At 31.1% G+C, this 15,645-nt stretch overlaps 1 protein-coding gene across 1 annotated transcript; it reads left to right on the top strand.

Moving 5' to 3' along the window:
• The first annotated feature begins 6,449 nt into the window (after positions 1 to 6,449).
• Positions 6,450 to 12,979, top strand: LOC149901359 (uncharacterized). The gene is made up of 3 exons (XM_090111392.1): positions 6,450 to 6,538; positions 10,914 to 11,118; positions 12,431 to 12,979. Exons 1-3 carry the CDS (start codon positions 6,536 to 6,538, stop codon positions 12,637 to 12,639), a joined length of 417 nt encoding a protein of 138 aa, XP_089967518.1. The 5' UTR covers positions 6,450 to 6,535; the 3' UTR covers positions 12,640 to 12,979.
• Positions 12,980 to 15,645: the final 2,666 nt, after the last annotated feature.

Raw genomic sequence — 15,645 nt, 5'->3', positions numbered from 1 at the left:
TTGAACTGCTCGACTGCCGATCCGTGAAAGTTATAAACTAAAATTAAAACACTCTGTAATACAATAATTGTCAAAACATTTCAGAAATAGTCTAATAGACATTATTTTGCTATACTTAACTAAGTACCTACTGTATAAATAGAACTTCAGGCAATCGCTTAAACATACAACAAAAGTTTATTAATAGGCAAATGCCAGATGTTGACGATTTTCATAATATACAAAAGATCATTTAATATCTTTATTTAAGCTCGCAGTGGACACTCACTGCATTATGTTGAAGTAAGTTAGTAGGTGAAGTTCTATGTGACATTGAATGTATATTTTAATGAACAAAGTTTTTTCTTAGTCTCAAATCTCGATATAGTTCTGTGAACGTATACCTACTAAAAACAATGTGACATTTGGTATTCATTTACAAATAATTGCTCTAATGCACGTTGATTTTAAGTGGCTTTCTTTACCCACCTACTTTCCAGCAAAACAGAAACCTAGTAATCCCTAAGTGAATTACGAGTTAATACCTACCTACTGAGTATTACTAAAGCAAGCAATATTTAGACTTTCACAAGCACTAAACTGGATCTGTATTCATCGTGCTTTCAGAAATCAGAAGTATAGGTACTAAATACTTCGCAGTGAAGCTTACGAAAGCTTTTAGTACGAACTAGTGAATTCCGTTGCAAAAAAGAACCTATTGTAGCTACCTATTAATGAAATTGGGCAATTTACCGTTATAATTAACATCGACCCACAAATTTTATGGGAAAATAGGCATAACAATAATGACGTAAGACATAATTGTAGAGATTATATAATTGGTAGATAGATTCGGCGCTTACGAAGTTATTCTTTTGTCTTACTGACTTTACTCCGCTCAGATGGGTGCGTTTAATTTAAATTGCAATGGTTTTTATATATATAGTAGATACTAGATGGTATAGATGGAATAGATAGTATCCTAATTTTTTTTATAAGTAGAAATAATTTAGTGTAAGCACATTCGTAGGACCTGGAGTTTTCTCCAGGTAACTGATAACTGAATATACCTACTCTGTAAAGTAAAAGTTTTCACGAAAATTCACATTGAACAAAAAATAATTATGTACACATTTCATATCAAGATTTATTATTTTACGCCCAATTTAAAATTAGGTGTCTTGCCCTATTAGATATATCTATAATGTAGACTTTATGGTTCCCATCCTCGGACCCACGGCATACATTTTGTGAGTTACGTTTTTATTTCAACATTGTAAAATATAATTATAGTAAAATTCTCAGAGTTTATAAAATTTTATTGTTTGGATTTCAACTCTAACTCGTGTGACCTTACCTTTGTTAAGTAATCTTAGTTATGATATGGGCTAATAAAATGAAAATAACAAACAAAAAATTAGTAGTTAATTACTTAAACTTTATATGTATGTACATTGAATTGATTGTCAACTTGCTATTAGAGTTCTAACAGACGAACGGCAAGTTGTGATCGGCAGAGGCTACTTCAGCCGTTGCCACATGTCGACGGCAGTCGGCGGCACTTCGACGGCAGCAGGCTGAACTGAAGTAGCCTCTGCCGTTCACAACTTGCCGTTCGTGTGTTAGAACTCTTAGCAAGATAAAATTTTCTTGAAATTAATTTTCACGAAAATCACATTTAAATTAATCAAAACCTTTTAACGTTAACTAGTAGGTACTCTTTTTTACGTTAATATCGTGTTTCATTGTTGTTGTAGTGAAGTAGATGTTATAATGTTAATTTCTTTTTTTTATAATACTGATAGAACGAATGAACGCATTCTTGGTACAGTGGTTGACGCGTGAGCGTAGAACCCAGGGGTCCTGGGTTCGATTCCCGGTGGAGACGAAGAAAAAAAAATGTCTCGGTTTGGCAGGACACAGAAGGCTGATCACCTACGTGTCCCTAAAGAAAATCTATCAGTGAAACAGATGTAAAAATAATGCATCTGCCCCTTACCCCACTACAGGGGACATGGACTTCACTTACTTATAGAACGAATGGACTATTTACCTACTTACTATTTAGGATACTCGGCATTAACTCTGTGGATAAACATTTTTATCTAGAAATATGGTAGTGGTGATTGTGAACGGTTATAACTTTTATCGATATATTTACCAAATCTACCGTTGTCAGTTTTCAGTAGATTTCCATTGTGCTTTTTCGACCTTAGTTTCTACAAACGTTTTAAAAAAGGCACAATAAACGTATATAGATAGTTTTATTTTAAATTAAATGTTGTTTGTATCATACATTTAGATTTTTTCATTATAATTACCTTAAAATTAACTATATTTTTTATATGTGCACCAAAATATTGGCAAAGCTAAGGTATTTTATTATATTCGACTTTGAATGGCATTTCCGAATGCTGAACACAGCACGTAGATAGTAATCTAATTAAGACTTAATTACATGACAACACGTGCAATGTGTACAAGCCATAAGATCCTTGAAACAAATACCTACAACGGATGGATAGTTTTACAAATGAGCAAGTCGCATGTCGTGAACATATTTCAACAATTATGTATACACCAAGAGGTTATACTTATTATGAATATTTTTCTCAGATTATCCATGTATTTGAGTAGTAGTGCATCGTCAAACGGTAGACAGGAAATCTGTTTTAAAATAAAACACAATAACTTTAAAATATTCAAACTTTATTAATCCCGTATTCAAACCCTACCACATATAATTACTCTATACTACTACTCTACACTATTTAACATCGCTCAATATTAAACTGTACTAGCTTTCCCTCTGCGGCATTCCCGTTTATAATATAATATATTCTATCATCTGCGGCTTCGTCCGGTTTGTCCCATAACCCTTCTAACTTCACATACACGAGCTTCCCCGAGAACCACTTTATCCTTTGAGAAAATCGCGTCAATATCCGTTAAAATCAATTTTAAAGATCAAAGCATACTTATTACATAGGAACAGACATACTTGTTGATCTAGATTCTAGATTTTGTTTTATAGTAGGTAGGTATACATCAGTGCATCTGAGAATGTCTTACGAGATTAATAGTAATACATATTTAAATTCATATACAATTACGAATTGTTCTTTGTATCGAAGCAGAATGGTGTAAGATTGTGACATTTAATTCAGGTCAGTGTAGGTAATTTAAAAGCAACTCGTTTATTTAAACAGGATGAAGATAATCGAAAATTACACAGGATACAATAATAAAAATTATCAGGTCTAGAAATATTTATTTTAATATATTTTATATAGGTATATATATTTATGGCTAAATTAATATCAAGAACACAAAAGCTTCATGCGACGGGACATGCCTAAGTACCTATTTTAAATTTAAAACTGTATATTTTAAAGTCGATGTCAATTTGAAAAGGTTAGCAGATTATTTACACTCTACAGAACCCACTACCTTTTCCAATAAATATACAAAGACTTTATTTAACCTTTAAAATCAAAATAGGTCAAGGACAGGTTTTATGATGATTACAGGAAGCAAAGGTTTTATACGTTTTAATTATGGTTTCTTTTTTCTTTTAATATTGTTTCAATTTGTTTGAATGTGTAATACGTATCTAATATAGAAGTGCTAATTAAAATATTAAGATTATTAATAAAATCCTAATAGGTATATTCGAATATATTAATAATAATTAAATAAATAATTATTAAGTGTAATTAATAATAAAAACAACTCCTTGCCTCGATACCCGCCGGAGGCTAAATAAAATTCTGGACCCACAAAATGCACGCAAAAAAGTTTCAGTAAAACGTGGTAAAACAAAGACATTCTATCAAGTGCTCAGTTCTCACATGCTCTAGGTCCTAGAGACTAGAGTCTAGGAAGTGGTGAACTTTATAATAATACTAGCGGTCCGCCCCGGCTTCGCCCGTGGTACATATGAAAAATAGATGTTGGCCGATTCTCAGACTTACCCGATATGCACAGAAAATTTCATGAGAATCGGTCCACCCGTTTCGGAGGAGTATGCAGACTAACATTGTGACACGAGAATTTTATATATAAGACTAGCGGTCCGCCCCGGCTTCGCCCGTGGTACATATGAAAAATAGATGTTGGCCGATTCTCAGACTTACCCGATATGCACAGAAAATTTCATGAGAATCGGTCCACCCGTTTCGGAGGAGTATGCAGACTAACATTGTGACACGAGAATTTTATATATAAGATTATGTTACAATAAAAAAAAATATTATATAAATAAATTAAAACATGCTTTCTAACGTTTTCTCAAAATGTACTGAGATAGTTTTTTCCTGGTATAACATCCTATCCAGCCTTATTTGGCATTTATGTTAGCATAGGAGAAACGTAGAGGCAGTATAATATTTCTAACTGTCAAAAGCTTTTAAGATTAATTTTAATAAAATAATGTTGAACTCTAAGGTTAAATTCAACATATTTTATACATAATGCATTGTTTTAATATATGTTACCATTCTTATCCCCTTATTAGGATCCGATGAACATATTTTATGATCATATCTTGTTTCGTATAAAAGCTCAACAAAAGTGAATGTCACATGAAATTAACTGACCTCGGAGGTAATATTGTAGGCTGTGAAGTGGTTTATGAGCTGAATTTTAATATTAAATAAGTAATTACCGCTCCATTCAAATTAAAATGTATTTTTTACGAATTGACCAATGTCTAATGATAATAGTTTTAGGTATGTAGTTATCTATAATAATCATTGGCATCGGTCACCGAAGTAATAAAATTTTTCGTTGTTGTTTGTTTTTTGTTTTTATATTTAGTTTCCGTTGTGCATATTTATTTGATTCTTTAGGAGTTAATTAATTAACATGTTTATTCTCCTTTTATAATAAAACGAGTATCTACCTATTTGTTCTCAAAAATAAATATATTATTATCTAGTTATAGATTGGTTTCTGTTAGATATACTTACTGTCAAGGTCGAGGGACACCTTGCAAGTTCCGTTTCACAAGTTTCAAGTTATTACAAGTACACATTTACTTACTTAAGTTCTAAATTTCGTTTTTTCTATTCTTCACGTACGACAGTAATTATAGATCATTTTATTGAATTCTAATTTATGGAACTGTTAACTTGTAAGAAGTTAACAACTCGATATAATTTGTGTAGGTTATTATCATAACATGTAAATTATGTAGCTATAACAACATAAAAGTGCTCAAGTAATATTACAATATAATGGTTCCAATTATAAATATTAAAAAAAACGTATGTATAATAAATATTAACTGATAATTAGTTAGCGAAAAATGTTTTCAGGTCGAACAAGAATAAGTATATATATCAGTAAGTAATTAGTACCTAACTTATAAAAAAATCATAAACATAGTACTTAGTTAAAATATATATTTGAATATTCACATACTTAATATTGTTGGTATGTGTTCAACAAGTACGAGGAATAAATTTAGAATATATAGATATTACTTACCTCCGTTGAATAATCTTCTTATATATAAAAATGAATCGCAAAATGTGTTGGTAAGCGCATAACTCGAGAACGGCTGAACCGATTTCGATAATTCTTTTTTTATTATATTCCTTGAAGTACGAGGATGGTTTTTATGTAGAGAAAACGTAAATATGTACCACGGGCGAAGCCGGGGCGGACCGCTAGTAAAAAATAAATTACATGAACATTATCCTTGTTATATTTTTATTATTTGTTAATCGGAAAACAGTCATTATGAATTATGAAAATTATTCGGAAAATTACCTATTTATTACGATATATTGGAGAATTACAGCATTCTTTCAAATTACAACAGTTTAAGGCTAAAGAAACCATCTCTAAAGCTAGAAATCGCCACTCCTCCGTTACAAGGCCCATTGATTTTCACAGATAATTTGCATTGATCATAATATAAAGTACTAACTGATACCATTGACTTGGTCTACGTTATGGAAAATGATACTCTATATTCTCAATTTTATTTAGCTTTTATTTCTGTATTATCTAATTTAAAGTTGAATAGTAAGGTTTACTCAACTTATTGTTCTATAACGTAATAGGGAATCAGGATTTCCAATTACTATACGTCAAAGCATTCATCAGATAAACTGATTAATAACCAGGTGTAACCTATTCCATAAACTTACTCGCGTTTACAACATCATGCAGTAGAAATAGGAAGTAGGTTACCGACTATGATTATACTCCATATATAGTATTTTAATATTCTATTTAAAATTAATATTTTTTTAGTTAATTCTAACAATTTTCTTCCTTAACTAGAAACACATGAATTTAAATAAGGTTATGATACTTACTATTTCTTTTTTTTTTAATAATTGATAGGTAAACTCTTACACATCACAAAATTAATACCAATCACCAAATTCCATACAGACCCAGGGTAGTGCACTAATAAAGGTAAGTAAAAAGTAGATCATGTTCGACTGGGAGAGAAAGTGAAACTTGGTACAGAGGTTGATATAAGATTGAATTGAACAGCGCCGGTTCAGTCGAGCCGAGACCGCGCTAGCGTTGCTGCAAAATGGTCAGTTTGTGTTATTATATCAAGTGTTGTGGTGTCTTTCTGTTCTGTTCCTTCTCTTCTATTCTTAGTCTAAGTCTTTCTTCCATGTATGTATCTTGACTAATTCTATGGTGTATACTATGGGTCTCTCTCTTGTCTTCTGCTCTCTTTTTACTTAAATATGTATCTAAAATTAACAATTAATGCACGTGTTACGATATTATATCGCAAATTAAAAAAAAACAAAGTTACAATAAACAAAGTTATACTTTAATTACTTTTTTAGAAAACGTTAATTAAAGCGAGATTTTTATTTTAAATATTTAAATTGTTATTTTTAATCTATATATTATTATAACATTGAAACAACATAATGTGTGCAATATTAATGTAATTGTTACAAGTTTATGAATCTAATAAACTCTACATTTATAGAGCGTGAATTCTAAAACAAACAAGGTCGCAATATTTCATAAATTGAAATATAATTGTTCAATATTTTTGTGTTTAATTGATTTAAAAATATATTATTCATTTCAAATATTATGATAATATCTATCGATCTATTCAAGTTATAGGAAGAAAAATATCTAAATAAATTGTTCACAGAACTTAAAGCAAGAATGCAACTTGCAACAAAAACTTGCTCTACAATTTACTCTAACTGTATGTTTAACCAAAAAATATAACCATAATACATTATAAAATATAAATTATTAATTATTATTGTAAACTAAGTAATTAGTTAAGTATATTTTTAAACAATTCCTTTATCATATTTTAGTGATTAAGTTTTATTCTGTTGAAATTACTTTCGAGTCGAAATAATTTCTTTTTACTATGCAACATTAACCTCATTAAATGATTGCGTGAAATTAACCCTAATTACTGATTATCGATCGTAAACAATTTAAAGGCCCTTGTACTCTTTTGGTCGAGGTTATTAGAAACTTATTGCTAAACAATCAATACCACATTTAAATTACTTTTAAATTAATGTACCTAAGTGTAAAATTGAACGAAACTAAACTGAATTGTGTGTTCTATATTTAATCAAAAGTAATATATGTATAAATAAATAATAGCGGCTACAAAAACTAGTTCATTTCAATCGATTTACCATTTTTTACTAAACTTATTTGTTCGGTTGTATTGTTTGTACACACCTAATTTCCAAACGACTGCACTAAATTAGATAAATCTTTATGTGTTCGTTATCGTAAAATTATTTTAACTATACAAATAAAAAAAAAGGAAAAGAAAATTTCTACCCGGTAAAGCCCGTTAGATATCGATATGTCGTCACTAATTAAACAATTATAGCCAATAACACTTCCGAAACGGAAGCAATTAATAATTTCTGTTTATCTATCAATGGCGTGTCAATTATTATATCACGTTACATTATCTGTGGTATTTAAAAAGACACTTTCAATTGCCGTGCAGTAAAAGTGACATTTACGTAACCGATATCGCGCGAACAATTTGGCGCCAAAATGTTACTTCATGGTTTTTTTTTTTATTCGTTTTGTACGCGAACCGACTTACAATGCACATTTAGAAAGTGAAATGTACTGAGGTCGATCGTTTGATAAGCGTACTAGATCACAATTGTGTAATACATATTAGTGAAACCGCTCTTGATTTCACTTTGGATATCAACATAAACAAGTAAAGTTGATTGTAAAGGTTACTTGATATGAAAGCTAGTTACCTATGTCGCTATTCACGAACGATTTTCATATTTTTCCTGTCTCTATGTGATGTAAGGTACAAAATATACACAAAGTAATCGTAAAGTTTATGTGGTCAGGTATAGACCAAGATTTTGATAAAATACCTAACTGAACAATAGATAATTAATAATGAATGTATTAAAATATAAAAAAGGATGAATAATAAATTCTGACGACTTTATGTAACTAATTTATTAACCAATATCATGCATATATTCGACCTAAATTGCGACCGATTGTTTATATAGGTAGGTACAAATAAAAAAGTATTCGATTATAAATTCGTATTACTAGGTAAGTATATATAAATTCATGTAGGTAAGTCATATGCGCCATGTGTTAGTCTGCCCTTTAACTTATTTCCCTCGTGCCCATATAAAAAAGGACCTACAAATAACATTGTCCAATGGACAATTAAGTATAGGAAGTAATAACTAGGTATCAAAGATCAGGCTACGCCCAAGCCTGTTAGCCTTCAACGGGCAAACCAGGGTGAAAGGTACAATGCCGCTTACTTTGAGAAAACAAAGACATATATTTTGGTCGTTACATTAAAATCAAGGTCCCATGTCACTTTTACTCATTTATTTTGCCACTTGAGTTCATAAGAACATTAATTTTTTATAGATATAAGACAGGATATTTTTCCTGTGTGTCGTAAATTTCAATTACAACGTGTAATTGCTTTCGCAATCCACTTATAATTCAAGAGTTTTTACGAGGTGCAATATTTAAATTTTAGTATGGTAACTAGTCTTATACACTTTATAGTTTCTACTCAAACTCAAACATTATATTTATTCAATTAGACTTCTTTTAGAAGCACTTTCGAATCGTTATTAGTCATTACATATTTTTAACATTTACCACCGATTCGGAAAGCAGTATCTACGGAGAAGAACCGGCAAGAAACTCCATAGTTGCTCTTTTAAAACATTGTCAATATAACAATTCAATTTTACATAATATGTAACTTATACCTAACTATAATTATATATAGCATAATATTATGATATATTAATATCATAATGTGCTACTAAACCACTACTAGTGGGTACTTATAATGAACAAGAAATTTTCCCAACAAAAATATGATTGATTTTACATTAATCTATGTTCGTTAGGTACTCATAAAGTGCGACCTTTAAACTTTATATCCGTTACATTAATTTGGAAAGTTGTTTTTCATAATATTCTATACAATAATGTAGGCGTTAAAGGGCTGTGTAGGAGTCGGACTCAGTTCATGTTCTCACCTACTTTTATTTATTTTAATTTCATAAATAATTATACATTCTAAGTATCAACCCACACTTGTCAGAAAGTAATAACTTGTTGTACAACGAATATATCATTATTTTTATAAAATAATATACTTCACTCTATAATTATAAAACTAGCCACAGCACAATACAAATTGTGTTTAGTATTTCATCTCAAATGTCGTGTTACAACAATGTGTACAGTGTATTTTAAATTCAATACAAACAACTACAAACGTGCTTCTTATCATTTGCCTCGCTCCAAGTATGAACACATTTCATAATTCAACGTTTAGCGTGACTATAAACACAATGTAAGTTATCTGTGAGAATAAGGCGGGTAACAATATATCCGCGGTCAGCTTGCAGGCGAGCTCCAATTACGGCTTGCGCAAGCGCACCGTCCGTGACGAGACTTACTACATCTTAACTTGATTTGACATACTTTAGTGGATTTTCTCAAGGAAATGTGCAATGCATTTTTAAACGTGCGGATTTGATTTTGTTACAAGTACAAGTCCTGCGGCAAAGCGAATTCCAAAAATTCTCTTGTATTTTTCAAACCAGTACCTAATAGCTGACTATTATAGACAAATCATAGTATCAAGTGCGAAGAAAGTAGTTTTTACTGAGTAAAATAAATCACTATGAATATGATCCAAATGTTCGTTTTGTTACTATCACAATGAACGACGTTCAAATTTTACCGTGTTTGACACGATAACCTAGATGTTTTTCAAGATAAATTTCAAAATGTAACTTATACAATGAAACAACTTGTTATCATTAACCAGTATTAGGTACACTAAAATAATATTATCCAGCCATCCAGGTCTACAATGTAGGTAACAGAATGTTCAAATACTGCAGAGTTCCAGAAAAACAGATTACAACTCGATAAAACACGGTTTTGCCACGGCTTCATTTATACAAATACCTTAGAATTTAGATTATGTAGCCACCTAATCTGCTAACTAGGCAGGCATAATAAAATAGGTAATGCTTAAAATGAATCGTGAATATTAAATATTGAATATTGATACATTAATTACCATTAAAAGAGAATAAGGCCGGATATACAGCCGGTATGTAACCAGTGCCTATTGAAATCATTAGAAAACATTTTTTTACTTAACTTTAAACGAGTTCACTAGCTTTCAAGCTTTAACTTAGCGCAGTGAGATTGCAACTAAATGTGTGAAATAATTTCGCATTTACATCCATGGTATAATAAATATAGAATGTAATACCCAAGTAACACGACATTCGTCAAGAATTAGTGATGTGGAAGACAGACTTAAAGCCTTGTTATTGACGTATTTAACTTAATGAATTTTCTTCTTTAATCTACTGGTGTACCTAGAGAGCAAAATAAATAAAACAACAATTTCCTTACAGCATTTACTAATCACCATGGCAATATTGGGGGCAGCATCAGCCCTGCCTTCATACATAGCAGTGCCAGCAGATCAAATAGCCTTCGTAGACTTAACAGCGCTGCGAGCGAGGCGGGTCCCCAGACAAACTTTGGAGCCCCCACTGCCACAGGCTCTATACAATGATGACTATCAACCAATACCCTTGGAGCAATACAACCAGCCTAGTAAGTCATTTATTTATTTTTTCGTGGTTGTAAAATAGGTATTAATGTTTCTGTATTTTTCAAAAGCCTCTTTCCGTACTCTTCAAATACGGCACTGAAAATATGTAAGAGTATTATTTGATGTAACAATATATCCTAGCTACATTACCCTTGAACGCTACTATGAAGTTTAGAACAATCCATACTAATATTATAAATGCGAAAGTAACTCTGTCTGTCTGTCTGTTACTCAATCACGCCTTAACTACTGAACCAATTTGCATGAAATTTGGTATAGAGATATTTTGATACCCGAGAAAGGACATAAGTAGGCTATTTTTTATCCCGGGAAAGAGGATAGGTTTTATCGCGGAAATCCCACGGGAACGGGAACTATGTGGGTTTTTCTTTGACTACGCGGGCGAAGCTGCGGGTGTAAAGCTAGTATTGTATAATTTAACATCGCAAAACCATCACCCGTATACAAACAATGTTTTGCATAATGTTAACCACTTAATATCCGAACACCACCATCATCAAACATTCACACGTGCAAAGGATTACATCGTACAATACTCGATTGCAAAACTCTATACTTATCCATAACCACGGGACTGAGTGAAAGTACTCTATACAAACTACAAAGGATTACTTTCTAGCACAGAGTACCGAGACGTAACTCGTTTTCCGCTCGATAACATTCAGAACTTTCATCTATTGTCCATATCTGATCTTTGTTATGTAAATGAAGGTTGCAGTTCCCTATTGGCACTATTACGTGTCCACTTTCGATTTAATTACGTCGCGTTGCGTTGACAATTTCTCATAATTATATCACAAGTCACGACTGACCTATGTATAATGTAAGACTAATAAACATTTATGTAATACTAGCTTTCCGCCCGCGGCTTCGCCCGCGTTTTCAAAGAAAAACCCGTTCCCGTAGGATTTCCGGGATAAAACCTATCCTATGTCCTTTCCCGGGTATCAAAATATCTCTATACCAAATTTCATGCAAATTGGTTCAGTAGTTAAGGCGTGATTGAGTAACAGACAGACAGACTAGAGTTACTTTCGCATTTATAATATTAGTATGGATGTTAAATTACTTATTATGTGTTACCTTTGATATATAATTTTATATTACGCATACACATAGGTTTTGCTCTGTAGATACTAAAGTATTTGTATAAAATACTCTTTTTGAAACGTATGAGAATTCGGAATGTATTATGTAGTACCATACTATTCGCCATTTCATACTGAAATAAGGAATTTCTAACATCGAAATTTTAGCATTAAGTATCATCATCACATTTAAATATTGTTCCAGCTGTAGCACTTGCCCCGCCACCCTTACCAGAAGCACCTGCTAGGATACAAGCACAAGACAACAGTCCAGCCGCCCTCGGGGCCGTCTCTCAATACGCGGAAAGACCCTCAGACTTTGGAGAATATGTAGACTTCGGGGCACATACCGGAGACAATGGAGCCTTTGGGTGGTACGCTGACTACCCTCTCAGCAATGGACAAAAGAATTAGAAGCATTTAAATCAATCTTGCCACTAGGGCATATTACCAAAGACCGATTTGTGATGAGTGCTGTTAATTAATTAATTTATATTTGTAAGCAGAATTACCGCACATTTGTTTTAGTCGGTTAATTCCGCTGTGCACTCTTGGTAGAAGAAATATTTTTATCGTAGTTCAAAATAAAGTTCCTGAAGTATTTTTAGGCTTAAACAAAGTACACTGTGATATGCGCCTGGTAGTTCATTCTTTTTCTTTTTTCCGATTTTCCTTTCTATTTACTATCCACACTTGCCTGCCTTCTACTCACTATCAACACTTGCTTTCAATTTCACATTTTTAAATAAATATTGCACTTTTTTTTTTTTTTTTTTTTTTTTTGTGTGGTGTCTCTCAATGTTAGCCAGAAGGGCTTCTACATTTTAACGCAGACGCGGGGGTGAACTGAAGGTTCACCCTGGTAGCGACATGCACAAGGGCGTCCCCCCTTGACGGGGACCACGAACCTCGGCTTGAGCTGTCGCTTGAGTGGAGGAGGCCAGAAGGGCCCTAATCGGACGGGAAATATTGCACGTTGTTGCGTAATAACCGGCACTGTTTATCTTTACCTATCACACATTTTCTTTTTTCACATACAAAAATCGTCACCTATCTCACAAATCTCGAAACTTAAAATAATTTTAACACCACAATGCATACCTTACTAAAATCTTTTTAAACTTCCTTTCGCTTACCACTTATTTTCTATATCTTTGCCTTTACTTTATTATCTTTCTTACACTACTATCGTTTGCCATTTCTTCGACGTTATTACACCCGCTCTATTATTTACTTACTATTGGCACATATTGCACATGCACTTATACTTTTTTTATTTAACTTCATTTTTAATTTCTTTTTTCAACTGTTTAAAGTATAACCTATGGCTTCTCTTCTATGTTTACTCTTTAACATACATAAATTATCATCAAATAATAAATTATCATTTCTCAAAATTCTATCTTTAAACTTCTGTCTACATATAATTTTTTCACTTACTACTTTTTCATATCTTTAATACTTATCTAACTTCCTTCAACATGTTTTTCCATCTTATTTCATTTCAATACTGCTTCATTTTATTTTATCTCTCTTCCTTTACTTTTATTACTATAATAACATCTATTATCTTAATATCCTATAACGTCACTATTACGAATTCTAACCTAATTTTCATTTATATGAGTTTCTTTTTCATCATACGATCACTCTCACTTATTCTTCCACAATATAATTTCGTAAATATAATATCATGCCTTGAAATAAACTTCCTACTCTTTCATCGTTTTCTTATTCTCGTATTTTTTCTTGCTATTTACTTTTAATATCACATTTTCACAGTATTCATTACCTTCTTACTACTTCCTAGACATACTACTATATCATGAAAATTATGACTTGAAACCCATGCATACCATGAAAAACATATCTCTTCATCTTCCTTAAATCTAGGTACTCTTTCCACTACTATGTTCTTATCATTACTATCACTGTTTATTTTCAACCGACTTCAAAATAAGGAGACTCTCAATTCATCTTGAAGTATTTTCATCTTATATTTTCCATCTTCGTCTACCGATTTTATTAAATACCACATTTATATTTCTTCCCTTTATTTTTCTTTTCACATTATTTCTTATTCCTTTTCATTTATAATTAAATCTATAGATTTCACATTTCACTATTTCATACTTTACCTTTAACTATTCCATTTATCTATCTTCTACTATTGCTATACTAACTTTATCGTTTTCAAACTATATCTTACATAAACACATATTTTATGATGTTCACACTCAAGTCTATAAATCTTCCGTCATTTATCTACATCTAGTCTAACAATGAATTCATTTCAGACTGATACTATATTTTACCCTTACCTTTTGTCTTGTTTTATCTATATTATTCTACTGTTGTATCGACTACTTACTATCACTTTTCCTCTATTATTTTACTCTGTTATTATTTTTCCATCTTATCTCATTCTTATCAAGTATCTTATTCTTATTTTAGTGATGATGACTTTTTAATTAAATTATCTAATGATATATTCTATTCTATCTTTATTTTACCCTTCTTGTACTATCTAAATATCTTTCTTGCTGATAAGAAATTAAAGAAACATCTATTCTCTTCTTATCTTCTCTATTTTTCATCTCAGAAATAATTTTATGATATTTTCTATTACAATGCTATTATTTCTCTATTTCATTCGAACTTTCGTATCTTACAATTTCTACTTATTTCATGGTTTATTTGTTTAAATTCAAATACTTCAGAATCTCTTCTTTATCATTTCAGTTTCCTATTTTCACTGTTTTTCATATCAACTACTTACTGATATTTTTATTTCACTCTCCTTCATTTTATCTCTTCTTGCCTATTCTTTCATAGCATATAACTACCTAATCATTAGTCATTATCTATTTTCTTTTCTACAATAATTAACATTTAAATATCTTTCCCTATTTACTTTTACATCAACTATACTTTTCTTATTTCTAAAAAATCACTATGAAACAGAAAGCTTCTTACTCTTCCATTCTTCTACTTTCTTCTTAATTCATGTATAACTATAAACTATTCTATGTACTTATAAAAAATCGCTATATTTTTTCTACGATGAAATATGTAACTATGAATCTCTATCAGAAATTTTCTTACTCTTCAACTCTTCCACTTTCATCATTTTCTCCTTATTTCACTTATACAAATACCTAAAAACTATTCTATTTACCTTCATCTATACAACTACATTTTCCGATCTATTGATTTTCATATTTCTCTTTCAATTCTTTTACTCATCATTACGTAACTCTTGCAACTTACTTCTATTACGTCATTACATTATCTTCTTTTCTTCTTTCTATTTCTGTATCTTTTAAATAAGTTCTATAAAACGTACTTCTTATACTTACTTTACATTCTTACATTTATCACTATTCTTACATTACGAGCTATCTTCCTTCATCTTTTTTC

This window comes from Colias eurytheme, chromosome 17 (genome assembly GCF_061535395.1).
Source record: "Colias eurytheme isolate Ceu_HAF_F1 chromosome 17, ilColEury1 Martin Lab GWU primary, whole genome shotgun sequence".
Taxonomy (NCBI): domain Eukaryota; kingdom Metazoa; phylum Arthropoda; class Insecta; order Lepidoptera; family Pieridae; genus Colias; species Colias eurytheme.
Note: the sequence above shows the minus strand (reverse complement) of the source record. Positions and strands in the feature narration are given on the sequence as shown.